We start from the raw sequence: 21344 nt of genomic DNA on the forward strand, positions 1-21344 counted from the left end.
GTGGACCAGCCAAGAATCTAACCATAAAAATACCGGAAATGAGAAAGCCAGAAAAGGTTTCATAAACTCTTCATACCATCCCTGACTGATTGGGAAACCTCAGAGAACCCAACAGAAAATAAAAAGCAAGAAAACTAACAAACTGACTGAACCTCGAATGTGCTCCCTATCCCACAGCAAATCAGGTCTCAGAGAGGAGAAGTCTTATAAATTTGGAGCATTTGAACACAATCTCTGCCAAATCATTGGCTGTGATATGTTGAAACACAGAGGAAACTTCCAGGAAGACAGGTTAAAAAAAAAAGAATAAAATTCCAAACAGAAACCATCCATCATGTGAGAGACAAGTTACACAGTTTCAATTAAGGATTAATTTGTTAAAGTGAAACTTAGGAAAATAATTTTGAAATATGTAGCTGTTACAAGATACCCCAAAATGTCTGCTTTTCTAGAAAAATTGGAGCCATGCCAAAAAAAAAAAAAAAAATGAACAGTAAAGTGTGACCATACTCAGGGGGGAAAGTAGACAATAGAAATGATTTCTCAAGGGCTTCCCTGGTAGTCCAGTGGTTAAGAATCCACCTGCTGGTGCTGGGGATACAAGTTTGATCCCTATTCAGGAAAGATCCCACATGCCTTAGAGCAACTAAGCCCACATGCCACAGCTACTGAAGTCTGAATGCCTAGAGCCTGTGCTCTGCAGCAAGAGAAGCCACCACAATGAGAAGCCCATGCACCACAATGAAGAGTAGTCCTGACTTACTACAACCAGAGAAAGCCCTCGTGCAGCAATAAAGACCCAGGGCAGGTTAAAAAAAATTAAAATTAATTAAAAATGTAAAAAAAAAAAAAACCTTAGAAACAAGAAATGGCTTCTCAGTAGGCCCAGTTGTTGGGTTTAACAGATACTCCAGAGCCCTTTTTGTAAATGTGTTCAAAGAGTTATAGGAAAATATGTTCAGAGAATTATAGGAAAATACGGTAACAAGAAATGAGGAATGAGTAATTTTAATTTTTCAAATGCTAATTTATGAGTTGAAAATTACAATAACAGAAATTTATAATTTATTAGATGAGCTGACCAGATTTTAGATGACAGAAGAAACAATGAACATGAAAGATTAATAGAAATTATTCATTTTGAAAAAAAACAGGGAAAAAGATGAAGAGAAATGACAGAGCTTAAGAAATGTGTGAAACAACATCAAGTGCACCAGATTTGTGTAATGGAGTCCTAGAAAGAAAGGAATGAGAGAAGGAGACAAGAAGGAAAAACATTTAAAGGAATATTAAGAATTGCCAGAGACTTCCCAAATTTGGTGAGAAATGTTAACCCACAGATCCAAGAAATTTATAAAAAACCCAAATAGTGTAAACACAGGTCACGTTGTTGAAAGACAAAAATGAAAAATCTTGAAAGCAGCAAGTAGAAAAGAACTAATGTCGGGGACAGCAGCAATAGATTTAATAGTTTAACTTATCAGAAACAGTTAAGGCCAGAAGACAGTAAAATGACAGTCACCAAAAGACAACAAAATTGCCAACAAAGAATATTTTACAAGTATGAAGATGAAATGAAAACATTCCTATATAAACAAAGATTGAGAGACATGTTTTGCCTTTGAAGAAACACACAAAAAAATGCTTTAAGTTGTAAAGAATGGAAACTGTAATCCACAGGAAGAAATAGAAAGTACTAGAAATGATAAATATGTAGGTGGGTATAAAAGGCTGTTTTGTTTTGTTTTGTTTTTTTGTTTTTAAAGGGGCATGAGATTATTTAAAGTAATAGTACTAGCACTGTAGTGTTAAGATTGTAATATACATAGACATGTGACAATAGCACAAAGAAGCATAAAGGAAATAGAATTCCCTTGTAGTAAAATTGCTGTATTTTGTTGTAATTAATTCATTATTAATTTGAAGTTGTTTGTAATAAGTTGAAGAGCTATTGATATATTGTAATCCCTAGAGCAACCTCTCATACCTAAAAAAGAGAACAAAATCAACAGAGAAAATACAATTGCTTGCTGAAGAATGTTTAATTGCATAGAAGACAGTAAAGAATGAAAAGAAAGGAGGAAAAAAAGATACATAGATAACAAATAGCCAGTGACTGATATAAATTTAACCATATTAGTAATTGCATTAAATATGAACATAGGGCTTCCAGGTGGTGGTAGTGTTAAAGAACCCGCATGCCAGTGCAGGAGACTTAAAAGACATGGGTTTGAACCTTGGGTCAAGAAAGTCCCCTGGAGGAGGTCATGGCAACCCGCTCCAGTATCTTACCTGGAGAATCCCATGGACAAAGAAATCTGGAGGGCTACAATCTATAGGGTTGCAAAGAGTCAGACACGACTGAAGCGACCTAGCACACCCACATGAATATAGGAAAGATTCCAAAAAGTAAAGATTGAGAAAAGTAGTGACTAGGTACGTAATGATAATACGGGATTATTGCTTAATGTTGGAGATGTAAAGTCTGTTCTTGCATCTTCATCTGTTAAATACATACTTAAATATCAGGGGTGAAATAATATACCAAGAATTTGCCTTAAAATGCTACAGGTGGGGAAAAAAAAAAAAACTTAGAGAAATTGATGAAGCAATGACAGAATGTAATCTTGACTGACAGCCCCTTTGGGCTAATTTCTTGTCATTCTGACATACTACCATTTTTTGAGTGCTTTCTTTTAGAGCAAAATGTTCCAGGCTCACTTTCTACCTTTACTGCTTATATTAGTAATCTATTGCTATGTTTAAAAAAATTACAGTAGTTGTCCCTTATCCATCGTTTCTCTTCCCAAGTTTTAATTATCAGTCAACTATGGTCCAGAATATTAAATGGAAAATTCAAGAATAAACAGTTGGTAAGTTTGAAGTTGCATACTGTGCTAGGAAGCATGGTAAAAATTCTCACGCATCCAGCTTTGTCTGTCTCCATCCTACCTGGATCGTGAATCATACCATTGTCCAATGTACTCCACTAGTTAGATACTTCATAGCTGTTGTAGGTTATCAAGTCTGCTATAATAGTATTGCTGTGATTGTGTTCAAATATCCCTTATTGTACTTAATATTGACCTGAATGCACAAGAGTAGTGATGCTAGCGTTTTGGATATGTCAAAGAAAAGCCGTAACTGCTTCCTATAAGTGAAAAGATGAAAGTTCTAGACTTAACAGGGAGAGAAAAAAATATGTGCTGAGTTTGCAAAGATGTTCGTTAAGAATAAATTTCTGTGACATTGTGAGGAAGGAAAAGGAAATTCCTGTTTGTTTTGCTGTCATTCATCAAACTGCAAAAGTGATGGACACAATACTTGATGAGTTCTTAGTTAAGATGGAAAAAGCATTAAATTTATATAAAATATTTTGAAAGAGACCACATTCACGTTTTATTGCAGTATATTGTTATAATTGTTATGTTAGTTACTGTTGTTAATCTCTCACTACGCCTAATCAATTTAACTTTATCATAGGCATGTTCGTGTTGGTAAAAAACATACTATATCAAGGGTTCAGGACAATTAGCAATTTCAGACATCCACTGGGCATCTTGGAATGTATCCCATATGGTTAAGGGGGACAACTGTACTCCAAACTTCGAGGCTTAAAGCAATAAGTATTCATTGTCTCATATAGTTTCTGTAGGTCAGAAATTTGTGAATGACTTAGCTGTTTTTAATTTAAATTCTCTCATAGGATTACAGTTAAGATATAGCCAGGGCCTTAACCTCTGAAGTCTTGATAGTAAATTTGCTACTTCCATAATGGTTCAGTCACATGATTGGCAAGTTAGTGTTTGTTGTTGGTAGGAAGCCTTAGATCCTTACCTTGTTGACCTCTTAGTAGTACTGTTTCAAGGCTGCAAGCCTCCCCCAGAATGAATGATCCAAGAGAGAATAAAGTGGACACTTCTTCTATGTCTTTTATGACCTCGAAAGTCATACAGCATAATTCCCACAGTATTCTTTAGGTTACACATGTCAGTCTTATTCATTTTTGGAAGAGATTCTATTAAGGGCATGAATACTAGGAGACAATGGTCTTTTGGGAGTCACGCTGTAGGCTACATTACCCTAGAACAGGAATCTCCCACGAGCACTAGTTCCGTATGATAGAGAGTAATATGTAAAAATCAGAATCTTGTCACTAAGGATCAGTTCTGTTCAGTCGCTCAGTTGTGTCCAATGCTTTGCGACCCCATGGACTGCAGCACACCAGGCCTCCCTGTCCATCACCAACTCCCAGAGTTTACTCAAACTCATGTCCATTGAATCGGTGATGCCATCCAACCATCTCATTCTCTGTCATCCCCTTCTCATCCCGCCTTCAATCTTTCCCAGCATGAGGTCTTTTCAAATGAGTCAGTTCTTCGCATCAGGTGGCCAGAGTATTGGAGTTTCAATTTCAACATCAGTCCTTCCAATGAATATTCAGGATTCATCTCCTTTAGGATGGACTGGTTGGATCTCCTTGCAGTCCAAGGGACTCGCAAGAGTCTTCTCCAACACCACAGTTCAAAGCATCAATTCTTCAGTGCTCAGCCTTCTTTATAGTCCAACTCTGACATCCATACATGACTACTGGAAAAACCATAGCTTTGACTATACAGACCTTTGTTGGCAAAGTAATGTCTCTGCTTTTTAATATGCTGTCTAGGTTGGTCATAGCTTTTTTTCCAAGGAGCAAGTGTCTTTTAATTTCATGGCTGCAATCACCATCTGCAGTGATTTTGAAGCCCAAAAAAATAAAATCTGTCACTGTTTCCACTGTTTCCCATCTATTTGCCATGAAGGGATGGGACCAGATGCCATGATCTTAGTTTTCTGAATGGTGAGTTTTTAGCCAACTTTTTCATTCTCCTCTTTCACTTTCATCAAGAGGCTCTTGAGTTCTTCTCTTTCTGCCATAAGAGTGGTGTCATCTGCATATCTGAAGTTATTGATATTTCTCCCAGCAATCTATGATTCCAGCTTGTGCTTCATCCAGTCCAGCATTTCTCATGATATACTCTGCATATAAGTTAAATAAGCAGGGTGACAATAATATAGCCTTGATGTACTCCTTTCCTGATTTGGAACCATTCTGTTGTTCCATGTCCAGTTCAAACTGTTGCTTCTTGACCTGCATACAGATTTCTCAGGAGGCAGGTCAGGTGGTCTGGTATTCTTATCTGTTGAATTTTCCACAGTTTGTTGTGATTCACTAAGAATACTCATTGTCAATTGATTATCATTTCCACTAGGCACCATTATATACAGAGCTAAAAAATACATGTATTTATATATACACATTTGTGCTTAAATCATGCATTCATATTAATATTTCTGACTTAAATTTAGTATAACAGAGTTTTTAACCTCTTTGATTTTGTTTTGCATCTTTATTTTTTGGAAATACATAAAAAGTTTACTTAATTAAAAAATCAGAATGTTTAGAGAAGTCTTTCTTAAATCCTTCTAATACCCCTTTTCTACCAGTATCCAATTTTATTTGTTTTTTAATCTCTCCTTCAGTGTTTCATTTTGCAAATATAGATAAATGCATGCACAGATACAGGTGCATGTATTCTTATTCTCCATCCTCTTCTCTTTCAATCTCCTATCTCCTACAAAAGATAGCATATTTTATATGGTGTTCTGTACCTTATATTTTCATTTAACAGTACATAACTTAATTTGCATATTTTTTGTATTTTCTTGTGTCTGAATAGGATTCGTTTTGCATATACACTATTGAGAGTCTTTTTGGTTGTTGCCAATCTTTTGCTAGAAATAATGTGAGGTGAATAACTCTGTATCATTTCATATTTGTACCAAGTGTGTTGGTGGGGTAGATTGCTAAAGTAAGATGGCTGGGGCAAAGAAAAAAAGTGTATACAATTTTGTTGGATATTTTCAAATTTCCCCTTCATAGGTATTATGCCATTTTTGCTCTCCCATTGAAGATTCCATGAGGATTAAATGAGTTCATGTACATAGAGTGCCTGACACAATGACCATTTAATTGATGATACCTATTACCCTAAAATCAATATCCTTAGACCTTTCATACATTGTCTAATGAATTTCAAGACTTCTCAATATTCTAAATACATTTCTATATACATATACATTTCATTTTATATGTATCCCCTTTATGCAAAACTAAGCTTGACACTTGATGGTAGATCATTCCAAAATGTTTATTTTATGTTTTAAGAGGTTGAAGAACAATTGTTGTTCAGTCGTGTCCAACTCTTTGCAACCCCATGGACGCCAGGATTCCCTGTCCTTCACCATCTCCCGGAGCTTGCTCAATGTCCGTTGAGTTGGTGGTGCCATCCAACCACCTCGTCCTCTGTTGTCCCCTTCTCCTCCTGCCTTCAATGTTTCCCAGCATCAGTCTTTCTAATGAGTCTGCTCTTCACATCAGGCTGCCAAAGTATTAGAGCTTCAGCTTCAGCATCAGTCTTCTATTGAATATACAGGGTTGATTTCCTTTAAGATTGACTGGTTTGATCTCCTTGCTGTCTGTGCAAGGGACTCTCAGTTCTCCAGCACCACAGTTCAAAAGCATCAATTCTTGGATGCTTCTTTTTGGTCTAACTCTCACATCCATACATGACTACTGGATAAACCATACCTTTGACTATATGGACCTTTGTTGGCAAAGAAATATCTCTGCTTTTTAGTACACTGTTTAGGTTTGTCATAGCTTTTCTTCCAAGGAGGAAGCGTCTTTTAATTTCATGGCTGCAGTCACCATCTGCAGTGATTTTGGAGCCCAAGAAAGTAAAGTCTGTCACGATTTGCATTGTTTCCCCTTCTAATTGCCGTGAAGTGATGGAACCAGATGCCATGATTTTATTGAAAAGCAGTAAAGCCCCTGAAAGAACAATTAAATAGGAGATCCTGTTCTTTCATATGTTATCAAACATTGAAGTTTACATTTATAAAGTAGCAGTTTATATTGTAATGTTTCTGTCCTGTAAAATCATTCAAAATTATGGTGGTAAATTCCTTCAAACTGCAGAATACTTTGAGAAAATAACTATCCTCACTGAGCCTGCATTTTAATGTTTTATTTTTGGAACCACCTATGGTTTAACTAGTTGAGTACAAGTTAAGGTGAAAGGCTGTAGTCTGCTCAGTGACCACAGGCTATACTCCTCTGTCTCAAATATTGTAACTGGTTTTTTAGAAATGTTTTTGTTTTGATTTAATCTAAACAAGTAGTAATTTATCTAAAATAAGTAGCTATTTAATAAAGGAAGTGTACATGTTTATTAGTAGTTTGAGTAAAACTAGATACTTTCATTTTAGTAGTTTGTTAAGCTTTTCTGAAACTTCTGTTATATTATCTGCCAGTGCTTCATCATCTTGGTAACATTCTAGATGTATAAATCAGTACATTACACTTATTCTTTACACATTTAAATTTATTTCTAGGTGCTAACTGCCAAAGAAAGGAAAACTCAAATTGATGATAGAAACAAATTGACTGAGCATTTTATTATCACACTGCCTATGTTGCTGTCAAAGGTACAGTTTCCATTTTCAGTTTTGTGATAGTATGCCACCAAATTTGCTTACTACACTGTACTATTAAAGTAGTTACATCTTTTTCTTTGCTTCTTCTTCTAGTATTCTGCAGATGCAGAGAAGGTAGCAAACTTGCTACAAATCCCACAGTATTTTGATCTAGAAATTTATAGCACAGGTAGAATGGAAAAGGTAAGAAATTGTAAAATTGAAATTCTGCTGTTATAGTCTGTTTTATTAACTGGATTATTTTATTTTCATGTAATATATAGGCTTATTATGTGACAGATGCTTAGTTTTATTTTTTGTTATTAATCTAAATATCATAGTTTTTTTTTCCTCTGCAGCATCTAGATGCTTTATTAAAACAGATTAAATTTGTTGTGGAGAAACACGTAGAATCAGATGTTCTGGAAGCCTGCAGTAAAACCTATAGCATCTTATGCAGTGAAGAGTATACCATCCAGAACAGAGTTGACATAGCTCGAAGCCAACTGATTGATGAGTTTGTAGATCGATTCAATCATTCTGTGGAAGATCTGTTGCAAGAGGTTGGTTTTAAAGTTAATGTGTACATATAATAATTTTGGCTAATAATTATTCAAGGTAGCTGAGTTTGTAAATTTTTTCCATTTTAAAATTTAGTAGAATTCTCTAACGTTTTCACAGCTTGGCAGCATTATTGCAGTTCATTTTATAAAGATCTGCCTTAGTTACACTTTATTTTTATTTTAGAAAACCTATTTCATAAAGGGCAGGTTTTTTCGTGTTTTTTTTTTTTTAAGGAAGATCTTTTTAAGGCCAGCTTTTTTAACTCATGTTTTTCATTTTCTATTCCTGGAATCTAATTTGCATTTTAATATTACTGAACTATGATGATGTACTAGTGAATAGAACATGAAAATAAAGTGTGCTAATAAAGGATGGCTGCTCAACAGTGGTGTGCCTAGGAAAGCAGCAAGCACCTCCAGCTGGTTATTTTTATAATTATTTCTGTGATTCCTGAGTCTTGCCATCTTCCTTCAATCTATATAAGGCAACCTGGAATTCCCACAGCTTTATATGTCCTGACAGCCAGGCTCATAGAATTTCTTTTTAATAGGAATTTTCCCCTATAATCAATTTTCCCCTATTTTTAATTTTAACTTTTAATTTTTTCAACTATTTTAAAATTTTCATTGTGATTTTGCAGTTACACACGTAAGTGACAGTAAAATCTTTGAAATAACCATTAAAATCTTTAAAGTATATATCCTTCCACTCAGCAGTTTCAAGGAATTTATCCTAAGGTATTAATCAGAAAAGGGTACAAAGTCATGTTTATGACATTGTTTAAAATGCAAAAGTGGTCATGTCTGGGTGTTGGACTTACAGGTGTTTTTTATTTTCTGGTATTTTGCTTATTTGTACTTTCTCATTTAGCAACAGTGAATATGTACTTTTTGAATAATTTAACATAATTTTTCTTTATTAATAGACTTTCATATGAATTTGAGGATGAGTAAATTTATGGTAGTGAGGTGCTATCTGCTTTCTGTTTATAGGGAGAAGAAGCTGATGATGATGATATTTACAATGTTCTTTCTACATTAAAGCGGTTAACCTCTTTTCACAAGTATGTCATTTTATTTAAAGTAGATTTAGTGAATATCCTATATTAGTTAACATAAAACAAACTGATTGTAATGTTTAACATCTGTGTAACAATGGGAAATTTTAGAGAAATATTGAGATGTAAATTTTTTATTATTCAGATTTTCTCAAGATAAATTGAGTATTTTGTTATTATTTGATTACTTACGGAGTAAGATTTATCTTTCAGCATAGTGAATGTACACTCTCCACTGTAAAAACTTGAAGATAATTAGTTTTATTAACAAATTAGATGGGCTTATTCTGTAAGCTAGAGTTTTGTAGATATAATTGTCAGTTCATAGATCTTAGAAAGCTTGCTAAATAAGAATCACAATTTTGACAAAAGCCATAAAAGTTATTTCCATATGCTTTTTTCCCTGAATTGTTCTTGTTTGTCTGTTTATTATTGTGTTCTTACTGTGTAGACAGAACAGTTGGATTTGAGTAAGGAAAAAAGGCTCAGATCAGTGAAATAGGTATCATTTTCAAATTCACCTTTACATATCCCTTGTAATGAGACATGCTTATCTTCTCCATAAAGAGGGGGAAGTAAAGAACTTTGTTGTGAAAAAGAATATTTAGGTATAGCTCTTACTTTAATGAATACTTCAGAGTCATTTCAAAAGCAGTGTCTAAAATCTAAGCCTTTTTTATATATACAAGTACATTTTTGGAGTTCCATGGAGAAACAGACTCATATCTAAAAAAATATTTTGACATCTGAAAATAAAAGTTGACAACCAGTGTCAAAACTCCTTTTTAAGAAAATATTGTGACACTTGAAAATAGAGGTTGACAGCCAGTAATCATACTGTTTTTAGTAGCACAGCTCATGAGAATTTACAATGTCAGTCTTACCTCATTCAGAAGTCCTCAGCCCATATAAACAGCTACACCAAAGTTTTAGAACTATGCCATATTTCCCTTAGCCTGACTTTGTCTTTCGTGTCTTTTGTTATCTCCATCTTGTGATGATTACAGATCTCTTTCAAAAATATGCATGTATTTATACTTTGAAATTGTAAATGAATTTGCTTAAATATACTTTAAAATATAGTAGAAAGAATGGTAACCTTCACTTAAACATATGAAATTTTATTATTATTGATTTCTCTTAATGAATTCCTAATATCAGCTTCTATTCTCTTTCTCTACCCATCTCTGTCCTCTTCTCTCCCTCTCATTCCCCTCTTCCCTCTTTTTTCCTTTTCTCTCTCTCTGTCTCTGTCTCTCCCACTCTTTCTCTTTTTTCTTCTGTTTGGAGACTTGAACGTTTCCTTATGGAACTTTTACACTTCTACTAGAAAATGAAATTACGTTATTTTTCCCCCATTGAAACTGAGCTCAACAAATTTAAACTTTCCTCCACTCTAGAATAAAGTTAATGCATCTTTGTTTATTTTAGCGCCCATGATCTCACAAAATGGGATCTATTTGGTAATTGCTACAGATTATTGAAGACTGGAATTGAACATGGAGCTATGCCAGAACAGGTAGGAGTTTATCGTTATTCCTTCCATGTCATTTTATTTATTTATTTATTTATTTATTTATTTATTTTGGCTGTGCTGGGTCTTAGTTGAAGCTGGCAACTCCATTGCAGGATGCACACGGGATTTAGTTCCCCAACCAGGGATCGAACACAGCCCTCCTGCATTGGGAGCACAAAGTCTTACCCACTGGACCGCCAGCAAAGTCCTTCTGTGTCATTTTAGAAAGCTAAGCTTTTCTGAGATCATGGGGGATTATCAAAAGCCTTTCATGGAAACATAGTTGACAGTTCTTAAATGCAGCCACCTCTTTTGAGAATTATCACCATAGTGATTGAGTGTTACAGATAGGTATATTTTACTTTCAGATTTGAACAGAAAAAAATAGAAAAAGTTTGCTATAATGTAGCAGAAGTTTAATATGAATATTTAATTTTAAAGTAAGTATTGTTACTCTTTTAGGAAGAATACCATTAATTACTCTAGAAGCAGTTTCAAAACTTGATCAATTTAATATAATGAAAATTTCTGATCATGTGTGTTTCAGGCACTGTTCTAGGTATTAATAAGAGTAAGCCTTAGATATGACTTAGTTTTTGTGGAAGAATCATAGTTAAATAAGTTTAGAGGCTTTTAGCAGATTTTAGACTTTTTTGTATTCATATGTAAGTTGGAGTAAAAGTTTCTCTAGTCTGAAAGAGATTTCAGTTATCATACAGAGAATTAAGACTATAATACTTAATTAAGTTGTGAGTTATTAATTAACAATTATAATTATTGCTAATTAACCATAAACAATCTGTTGTTAAGAAGTAAGAGTTACTTTGTACATTGCAGACACTTATTCATATAGACCAAAATATTAATACTATCCCCGTGGTTAGGTACAGATGATGTTTAAGGATGAGTTCATCGATTCCTGTTTTGGTAATATGGTATGCTTAGATGACACTGCGTTATACTAAAGCAATAAGAATGTCAATAGATGTAACAAAATTACTAATTTATGTTACAACTTAATTGCAGAAACAATGCTTTATTATTGCTATGATTAACTCTTAAGTTGCCTTAATTCATGTCTTTGATCTCTACTTTGTAGGCACTCTTAATAACAAATGTCCCTGATTGTATTAGATGTTTCATTACAGTTTGTGCGAAAATGTTGAATATTTGACCCCTTGTTTGTTCTTCACTTATTGTTGACTCTTCCAACTTTCATCCTCTTTTTATCTCAAACTTTTCAGTAGCCTACATGCAATTCACTGATACTCTAAGCTGTGCTTCAGAGTTGAAATGATAGAGTTAAGATAATCTTGTTTTGGTCTACTTATTTTCCTCAAGAAGAGAATAAGAATAGCACTTTGCTGTTTTATCTGGAGATATAACTAACTATATCTAAATTTATTTTTAATTCTCAATACCATCATTTGTCAGTGATCTTTTTTTAATTTATTTATTTATAATTGAATGATAATTGCGTTATAGTCAGTATCATTTTTTGTATTAGACCTGACTTGTTATAGTCTCACAATATTTTTTGGTGATTATGCTGTTTTTCTGTTATTTATTTGTACTACATATGCATTATTTACCCCATCTTATTTTAATTTCTTTGAGTAAAAGAACATATTTATGTGACATTTGCTTTAGCTTTGTTAACTTCTTAGACACGTTCTTTAAACTTTAATCATGGGTATGCGTTTTGAGTACATCACTACTAGATTGTACTCTTATTCATTTTAGCAGTTAGAAATTATTTAGCTTTTAGCAGCTCTTAGAAACATCTCTTTATATACCCAGTATTAAAAATCCAAAATGTGAATTCAGTCATTTCTTCATAGGACCGTGAAAAAAAAAAAGTAGAAGTGTTAGTTGCTCAGTTGTGTCCAACTCTTTGCGACCCCATAACTGTAGCTTGCCAGGCTCTTCTGTCCATGAAATTCTCGAGGCGAGAATACTGGAGTGTGTAGCCATTGCCATGCAAGCTTGCTTTTTTAGATTCCAGTTCTGTTCCTTTCATTTAGAATCCAAAATATATGTCAAAAAACTACCACAATGTGTACTATTATTAAACCTCAGTTATGCTTAACATTTTGAAGATAGATTAAAATTTATTTACCAACTGTTTTGTGGAACTGTATTGTCCTTTTATGTTTGACTTCATTTTCTGTGGTTAACCATTTCACGAGAAGTTTTACAGTCCCACTCTTCGGGATTAACTGAACTCTTTTTTTCCTTCCTCTTTCCATGATCTCCTTTCAGTGCTGTTTTAACTATTGTAGTAGAATATGTAAAACCAAATTTTAAAAAATCTAGCTGTTCTTAAAATAGGTTTTTAAAGTTGAATTAAAAAAAAAGTTATAATAGAAAAATTAACTTATTTCCTTTAGTTCATCAGTTGTCTATTTCCCATAGTTGCATACTCACGTTTGCACTTGCTCTCTCCCTCTTTCTCTCTTCCTCCCCATATAATAATATGCATGTGTAAAAATAAATATTAATAATACTCTAGAATTTTTCTCCAGCCCTGGATCCAAGTCATAATAATGCATTACATTTTTGTAATATCTTTGGGGGTTTTTTTGGTCTTCTTTAACCTGAATGGTCATTCAGGCTTGTCTTTTATGACATTTTGAAGAGTACAGACCAGTTATTTTATAGAATGTTCTCCATTTAGTTTTGTCTGATCTGCATGTTTAGATTTAAATTATACATTCTTGGCAGGAATGCTACATAAATGATACTCTGTTTTCAGTGATCACATCAGGAAGCACATGATGGCAGTTTGTTCAGTATTGGTGATAGTTAATTTTGATCACTTTAGTAAGTGAGGTCTGCCAAGTAACTCCTGTGTAGAGTTGCCGTGTTCTTTTTTAATTCGTTAAGTAATCTGTGGGAAGATTCCTTAAGACTGTGTATATAATCCTGTTTCCTATCAAACTTTAACATAATAATTTGAGCATTCATTTATGATTTTGCCTGACTTGTTTGTTACTATGATAGTCACAGAATGGTAACTTAAGTGGTGATTTTCTGTCTTTTATTTTATGTTTATTTGTTGGCCCTCCGCTGTAAGAAAGAGCTTTTCCTTACTCCCAATAGTTATTTACTTATGTATTTGTTCATTAATTTACCTTTTTAAATTTTAAACTTATTTTTAAAAATTTAGTAGCATTATGGACTTATGGTTTCCTGTTTTATTCCTATTCTGTTCATCTGGTCAAAACAGTACTATGGTTATTTATTTTGGTGCTCAAGTTGTTGTAGATTTAGCCAGACGGAATTTCTTTCCAGCCTGCTCCTGTGTGCTTTAAATATCTTTCTGAGCATTTCCATACTTTCTGGCTCAAGAATATGTTCTAAGGTCTGTTTAGGCCCTGCCCTATGCTAATGAAACTTACTGCAACTCCTTGACACAGTAGTTATTAGCTTGTATAGAATGCGCATTTCAGAATTTAGTGTAGTATTTCTTCATACTTTTTTCTTTTTTTGGGTAAAAAAATGAAGGCAAAAAAATTTAAATATTTAAATTCTTATCCTGTTTTGTATTTCTTGTTAGTATATCTGTAAGTTATCTGAAACTCTTCTTAGGCAACATCAGAGAAAAATTAAATATTAAAATTCTGCTTTAATACATAGTTCCCAGAATTATCTTTCCATATTCTAAAAATTGAAAGCCAAGAAACAGAAATTCATAAATTGTTTTGGTAAAGATTTGCTATATAGCAATAGTGTTATTAAACACATAAAAAAGGAAGTTAATCATGTCAGTAACTTTGGACCTGTCAAGCCATCAGTAATAGAAAATTTTAGTTTTGTGTTTATTATGTACCATGTACTATTTTAAGTCTTTATATGCATACATTTGTTGAAGCCTCCTGACAACCCTATGGAATATACATTGTTATTCTCATTTTATTGATTATTAAACTGAAGCAAACAGACATTAACTTACCCGAAGTCTCATAACTGCTTCATACCTTCTTAAAGCTTTTAAATTCTTTTCATTGTCTTTTCAAATTTTCTGCTGCTAGTTTGCTACTACTGTTTATAGTATCCCATGCCTTCTGATGTTTGTCCCATGTCAAACTCTTATTATTTTGCATTTTTATATTTTTTCCAAACTTCTTTTGTATTTTTCTAGTGAGAATTATGGGGAGAGATTAGATGCTGGTACTTTATCATTGTAAATTGAAAATCAATACATTTCTTTCTTTCTTTCTTTCTTTTTTAATTTATTTTTGGCTATGCTGAATCTTCATTGCTGCACAGTCTTCTGTAGTTGCAGTGAATGGGAGGGAGCTGCTCTCTAGTTGCAGTGCATGGGCTTTTCATTGTGGTAGATTCTCTTCTTGCAGAACACAGGCTCTATGAGTTTCTAGAAGGTTTCAGTAGTTGCAATTCCTGGACTCTTAAGCAGAGACTCAGTGGTTATGTGCATGGGCTTAGTTGCTCCTGCAAGATGTGGCATCTTCCTGAAACAGGAATCAAACTTGTCTCCTGCATTGGTAGGTGGATTCTTTACCACTGAGCCACCAGGGAAGCCCTCAACATATTTCTTTAGACGTAACATAGTATATGGAGTTAAGTTTAATTTTAGTCAAGTTATTGCTTATGATTATAATAAGGCTTATTATATAAATATTGGAACCTTGTTTTCTTCAGAAGTATATCGATGTAGTCATGCTTTCCTTGAAAGACTACATACTTATTTCGTTGACTGGGCATAGAAATGTTTTCACTTACGAACTTCTGACTATTCTTTGGGCATGCCATATCAGAACCTTTTGGAACATCTTCACGACCCTTCCACACACATCCACTTAATTCTCTGATCCTAATGGACCAAAAATGTGTTTGAGGTTCTGGAGGTATAAGGATATCTTGGGAGCAGTGTTTAACCTCAAGAGACTTTTGATCTTTTTAAAAATTCTACCTCCTTAATATCTCTTCCTGTCATCATTCTTTTAGCCCTACTGCTATTTCCTTAGTTTCATCCTTCATATCTTCTCTCATGGATCATAGTAATAGCTGCCTGTTTTGTCTTAGTAACCTGAGTTTCATCCTCTGTCCAGTCTAGGTTCTATTCTAGTAATTTTCAACTATATGTGTGTGTCAGAAAACGTTACGGAGTTGTTGTTGTTTTTTTTAATACTGACATACTTTCAAATACCGTTCTGAGAATAAATTAGTGTGATCCTTTTGGAAGGTTATTTGTCATTCTCTATCAAAATTAAAAGTGGGCATACCTTTTATTGAGTGTTTGTAGTTTGAGGAATTTAGACTACAGGTATGTACTTGGACATAGGTACAAAGGTGTTCATTGCAAAATTACTTATAAAAATTTAAAACTTAAAATAATTTTAAATGTCCAGCAACAGAAAACTGGTTGTCTGTGGAAGGACTGTTTTGAGTCTGTATAATACTGTGTAGTCATAATTAAAAGAGTGGGGTTGATATTATTTGTTCTGTAATATTCTCTGTGAGAAGACATTTTACGAAAAAGGCAAGGGACAGAACAGTGTAAATTTAAAAGGATGATAAGATTTATATATACATGTACCTTTTGATTGACAGACTATTTCTGGAATGATAAATAAGAAATTAACAGTGACTTTAACAGTGGCTTTCTCAGTGGAAAACTAGAGATTTTTAGTGGTCAAGAAACTTAATTATAAGGGGGTAGGTAATTTAGGAGTTTGGGATTAAGATATACACAGTACTATGTGTAGAACAGATAACCAACAAGAACCTTCTGTATAGCACAGGGAACTATACTCAGTATTTCATAATAACCTATAGGGAAAAGAATCTGAAAAATCTGTGTACACACACACACGTATGTATTACTGAATCACTTTGCTATATACCTGAAACTAACACAACTTTGTCAATCAACTATACTTCAATAAAAATAAAAACAAAAGTATATTGTTGTACATTTTACCATTATACTTACTGCTTTTTAAGTTTAAAAACCAGCTGTTTAAGACCAGTAAGGTAAGGTATGGGGGAGGGGCAAGATAAGGGTATGGAATTGATACAAACTACAATATAAAAAACAGTTGTTTAGTAATAAACACTGGCAAGTGAAACTTGAGAAATACGTGCCATTTACAATAGCACCAAAAGACGCGAAATACTTAGGTATAAATCCAACAAAATATGTGCAGGGTATGTATACTGAAAACTATAAAACACTAATGATAGAAATCAAAGAAGATTTTCATAAATGAAGATATATTGAGTTTGTGAATTACAAAGCTCTGTGTTGTTTAAATGTCAATTCTCCGCAAACTGATCTTAGATTTAGCACAATTCTGGTTAAAATCTCAACAAAATGTTTTTGTAGAAAGTGACAACTTGATACTAAAATTTATATGGAGAGAAAATAAAATAACCAAAAGAATGTGTTAAAAATGAATGAAGAAGATTCACTCTACTTGATTTCAAGACTACAAAAAGTTTTAGTGTAACACTAAAGAGAGGATAGACATAAATAAATCAAAGGAACAGTATAGAGAATCCAGAGATAGACCTACACATATATGGTCAATTGATTTTTGAAAAACGTGTCAAAGCAGTTCTTTGGAGAAAGGATGATCTTTTCAAAAGTGGTGCTCAAATGGCTGGATATCCATATGCCAAAAAAAAAAAAAAAAGAATCTCAGTTCATTTACTTAATTCAAAATAGACCATAGACCTAGAACACGCAGGCTTCAGTAGCTGTGGTTCCTGAGCTCTGGAGCTCTGGCTCAATAATTATGTGCAAGGGCTTAGTTACTCCTCCGCATGTGGAATCTTCCCGAAACAGGGATCAAACTCACGTTCCTGCATTGGCAGGCGGACTCTTTACTACTGAGCCCTTTTATTGTTTGAATATTTTGCTTGAGTTTTTCAATCTTACAATTGAAAAAAAAGTTTATATAGTATGCATATTGGTAATACAACAGTGGATGATCTCTCATTCCCAAAACACATGTAGGATTTAGGAATCTCCTTTTTATTAAATAATTTTTGCTACTTTATGATCTGCTTCCATGTTTGTGCTTTTCTTGCATTTACTCAAAAATATTACTGTAAACTTTACTCTTTGCCACATTGATTCTTACTCATTGTTATACAGTAAAACTGACTTGTCTTCCTTCCTATGTGACGAATTTTAACATATGTATAGATTATGTGGTTACCACCACAATCAGGATGCAGAACAGTTTCATCATCCCCAAAACTTCACATTATCCCTTCACAGTCATATGCTTGCACCACCTACATACGACTACTGGAAATCACTCATCTGTTTTGCATCACTATGGTTTTGTCTTTCTGAGATTTCCAAATAAATGAAATTTTATAGTATGAACCCTGAGCATAATGCCTTTGAGATTAATCCAGGTTATAGTGTGAGTTGGTTTGTTTTTACTGCTCATTGTTAGTCCATTGTGTAGATATTTATGTTGGTGAAAAAGCAATTGTGGTTTCAAGCCATAAATTTTAAATCATTATAGCTAGGCTCAAACAAGTCTTTATTATTCAAAATAGAGACCACTACAATCAACACATTTTTGCCAATGAGAAATAAGTTTGGTTATTCCTGTAACATAAAAAAATCCATGCTTCAGGATTTCAAGAACTCTTGGAAAGCATTTTCTGCCTCCTGCTGATTGTGGAAGCATTTTCCTTGCAAAAAGTTACAGAGATGCTTGAAGAAGTGCTAGTCAGTTAGCTAGAGGTCAGGTGAATATGGAGAATGAGGCAAAACAGCATAGCCCAATTAGTTCAACTTTTGAAGCATTGGTGTGTGACATGTGGTTGGATATTGTCATGGAAAAGAATTGGGCCGATTCTGTTGACCAATGACAGCTGCAATTCTTGCATTTTTCGGTCCATCTCATTGATTTGCTGAGCATGCTTCTCAGATGTAACGGTATTGCTGGGATTCAGAAAACTGTAGTGGATCAGACTAGTAGACCACCAAAGAGTGATCATGACCCCTTTTTGGTGCAAGTTTGGCTTTGGGAAGTGCTTTGGGGCTTCTTCTTGGTCTAACCACTGAGCTGGCTATTGTCAGTTGTCATATAAAATGCACTTTTCATCGCACATCACAATCCAATAGAGAAATGGTTTATTGTTGTTGCATAAAATAAGAGAAGACAACACTTCAAAACGATTTTTTGAATTTATAGTCAGCTTATAAGGCACCCATTTATGGAGCTTTTTAACCTTTTCAATTTGCTTCAGATGCCAAACGACCATAGAGTGGTTGATGTTGAGTTCTTGGGCAACTTCTCATGTAGTTGTAAGAGGATCAGCTTCAGTGATCCTCTGAATTGGTCATTGTCGACTTCCGATGGCTGACCACTGCACTCCTCATCTTCAAGGCTCTTCTCTCCTTTGCAAAACTTCTTGAACCGCCACATGCTGTATGTTCGTTAGCAGTTCCTGGGCCACATGCGTTGTTGGCGTTTCAAGTTGTCTTTGCTGCTTTACAACACATTTTGAACTCCAGTAAAAAAATCGAATTTGCTTTTTGGGTAACATAATTTCCCTAATCTAAAATAAACAGCAAGTAACAAGTCTTTGGCAAAAAAAACATACAGCAATAAATGTGCATTAAAATGGTGTACACCACAACCACATTTATTTAAGAATGTATTCCAGTATCAAATGGCAAAGTTCAGCAGTGCAAAACTGCAGTTACTTTTGCACCAACCTATGCATCACTGTTTTTAGTCATTCAGTTGAAAATATTTGGGTTGTTTTCAACTTTTGGCTATCACAATAAAAAGCACTGTAAATATTTGTGTACAGTCTTTTGTTTGAATGTAAATTTTCACTTCTCTAAATTCCCAGGAGTGTAATTGCAGGGTCTTATGGTAAGTACATGTTTAACTTCATTAGAAACTGCCAAGCCATTTTCCAGAGTAACTGTACTATTCTGCATTTCTGCCAGCAATGTATGAAAGTTCCAGTTGTTCTGAATTCTTATCAGCACTTCATATCGTCAGCAGTTTTTACTCTAGCCATCTGAGTAGATATGTATTGGTGTTTCACTATATTTTTTAATGTAAGTTTTCTTAATGCTAATGATGTTAAACATGTTTACATGTACTTATTTGCCAGCCTTATACCCTTTTTCATGAAACCATGTTGGTTATTAATTTTTACCAGAAAGGATCTTTTTTTTCATGTTAACCAACTCTAAATATGATAAATAAAAAAGACCAGTTTTGGATATTAGAAGCAGACTAGTACTAAGTTCAGTTCATTCTTTTGTCATGCACTTGTCCACTAAAAAAATTTGATCATCCTTCCCCTTAAAGTGTCTTACAAACAGAAAAAAAGTAAGAGTCTTAATTTATCCCAATCATTATGTGGATTTTCAGAATTTTATTACTTTGCCAGGCAAAGGGGGGACATGGTAGGCTAGTGCCTCAAGAACTGTGCCCCCAGGTTTTCAGATTTTTAAACATGTCCAGTATATGTAGATGATACATATCTACACATGCATATATATTACATGAACATTTTTCCCATTCTTATTATAATAATAATTTTTCCTATTATTAGTCACTTGTCAGATTTTATTTTCCAGGCAAATTCAGTTTTGCAAAACTTTAAACTTCCTAAGATTTTCTATCTCTTTAGTCTTCACTTACATGTAATAAATACAGTTCACCTTCATCTCCAAGATATATCATTAGTTATAGGTTGAATGATTCTCAGTGATTCAATCTGCTAATCAAAGAGCTAGCTCCTTTAAATAGATTAAAGTAATTATTTTTTAAAAAGGGCCAATAAAAAAGAATTTTTATGTTGGTTAGGGTAATACTAGCTGCTATAATAATCTTAGTATCTCAGTGGCTTAACACAATAGAAAGTAATTTCTCACTTACATAACCATAAAGCACAATTACGGGAAGTAGGTGTCACTGCACAGCCAAGTCATTCAGAGACCCATGGTCTCCTGGATTGTTGGTATCCTGCTGGCAGATAGGGGAGGAAAGGGTGAAGCAAGCAGTCCTGCTTCTTAACTAATTTTTGCCCAGAAGTGTGCAGTATACATTACTATGTCCTTCCAGGAACATCATTACCTTGTGCAAAAATGAGGTCAGAAGAGTAGGGTTGGAAGAAATTCTTAGTCATCAGACTAATACTTGGTATTACTCAGTTCAGTTCAGTCACTCAGTCATGTCTGACTCTTTGCGACCCCATGGACGGCAGCAGCCAGGCCTCCCTGTCCATCACCAACTCCTGGAGTTTACCCAAACTCATGTCCATTGAGTCGGTGATGCCATCCAAGCATCTCATCCTCTGTCGTCCCCTTCTCCTCCTGCCTTCAATTTTTCCCAGCATCAGGGTCTTTTCAAATGAGTCAGCTCTTTTCATCAGGTGGCCAGAGTATTGGAGTTTCAGCTTCAGCATCAGTCCTTCCAATGAACACTGAGGACTGATATCGTTTAGGATAGTTGGATCTCCTTGCAGTCCAAGGGACTCTCAAGAGTCTTCTCCAACACCACAGTTCAAAAGCATCAATTCTTCGGCGTTCAGCCTTCTTTATAGTCCAACTGTCACATCCATACATGACTACTGGAAAAACCATAGCCTTGACTAGACAGACCTTTGTTTGACAAAGGCCTCTGCTTTTTAATATGCTGTCTAGGTTGGTCATAACCTTCCTTCCAAGGA

The 21344-nt window shown here is 34.2% G+C and overlaps 1 protein-coding gene across 9 annotated transcripts in view; it reads left to right on the top strand.

Annotated features, from left to right (window-relative positions):
- STAG1 (STAG1 cohesin complex component) overlaps positions 1-21344 on the top strand; it is a 483951-nt gene that overhangs the window by 419078 nt on the left and 43529 nt on the right. For all 9 annotated transcript variants that reach the window (XM_081569675.1, XM_081569672.1, XM_081569671.1 and 6 more), the window contains 5 exons: positions 7438-7530; positions 7633-7722; positions 7878-8081; positions 9075-9145; positions 10571-10658. In XM_081569675.1, coding sequence (XP_081425801.1) covers positions 7438-7530; positions 7633-7722; positions 7878-8081; positions 9075-9145; positions 10571-10658 — 546 coding nt within the window. The remainder of the gene's footprint in view (positions 1-7437; positions 7531-7632; positions 7723-7877; positions 8082-9074; positions 9146-10570; positions 10659-21344) is intronic.

Source organism: Giraffa tippelskirchi, chromosome 2 (genome assembly GCF_054371585.1).
Source record: "Giraffa tippelskirchi isolate mGirTip1 chromosome 2, T2T-mGirTip1v1.2.pri, whole genome shotgun sequence".
Lineage (NCBI taxonomy): Eukaryota > Metazoa > Chordata > Mammalia > Artiodactyla > Giraffidae > Giraffa > Giraffa tippelskirchi.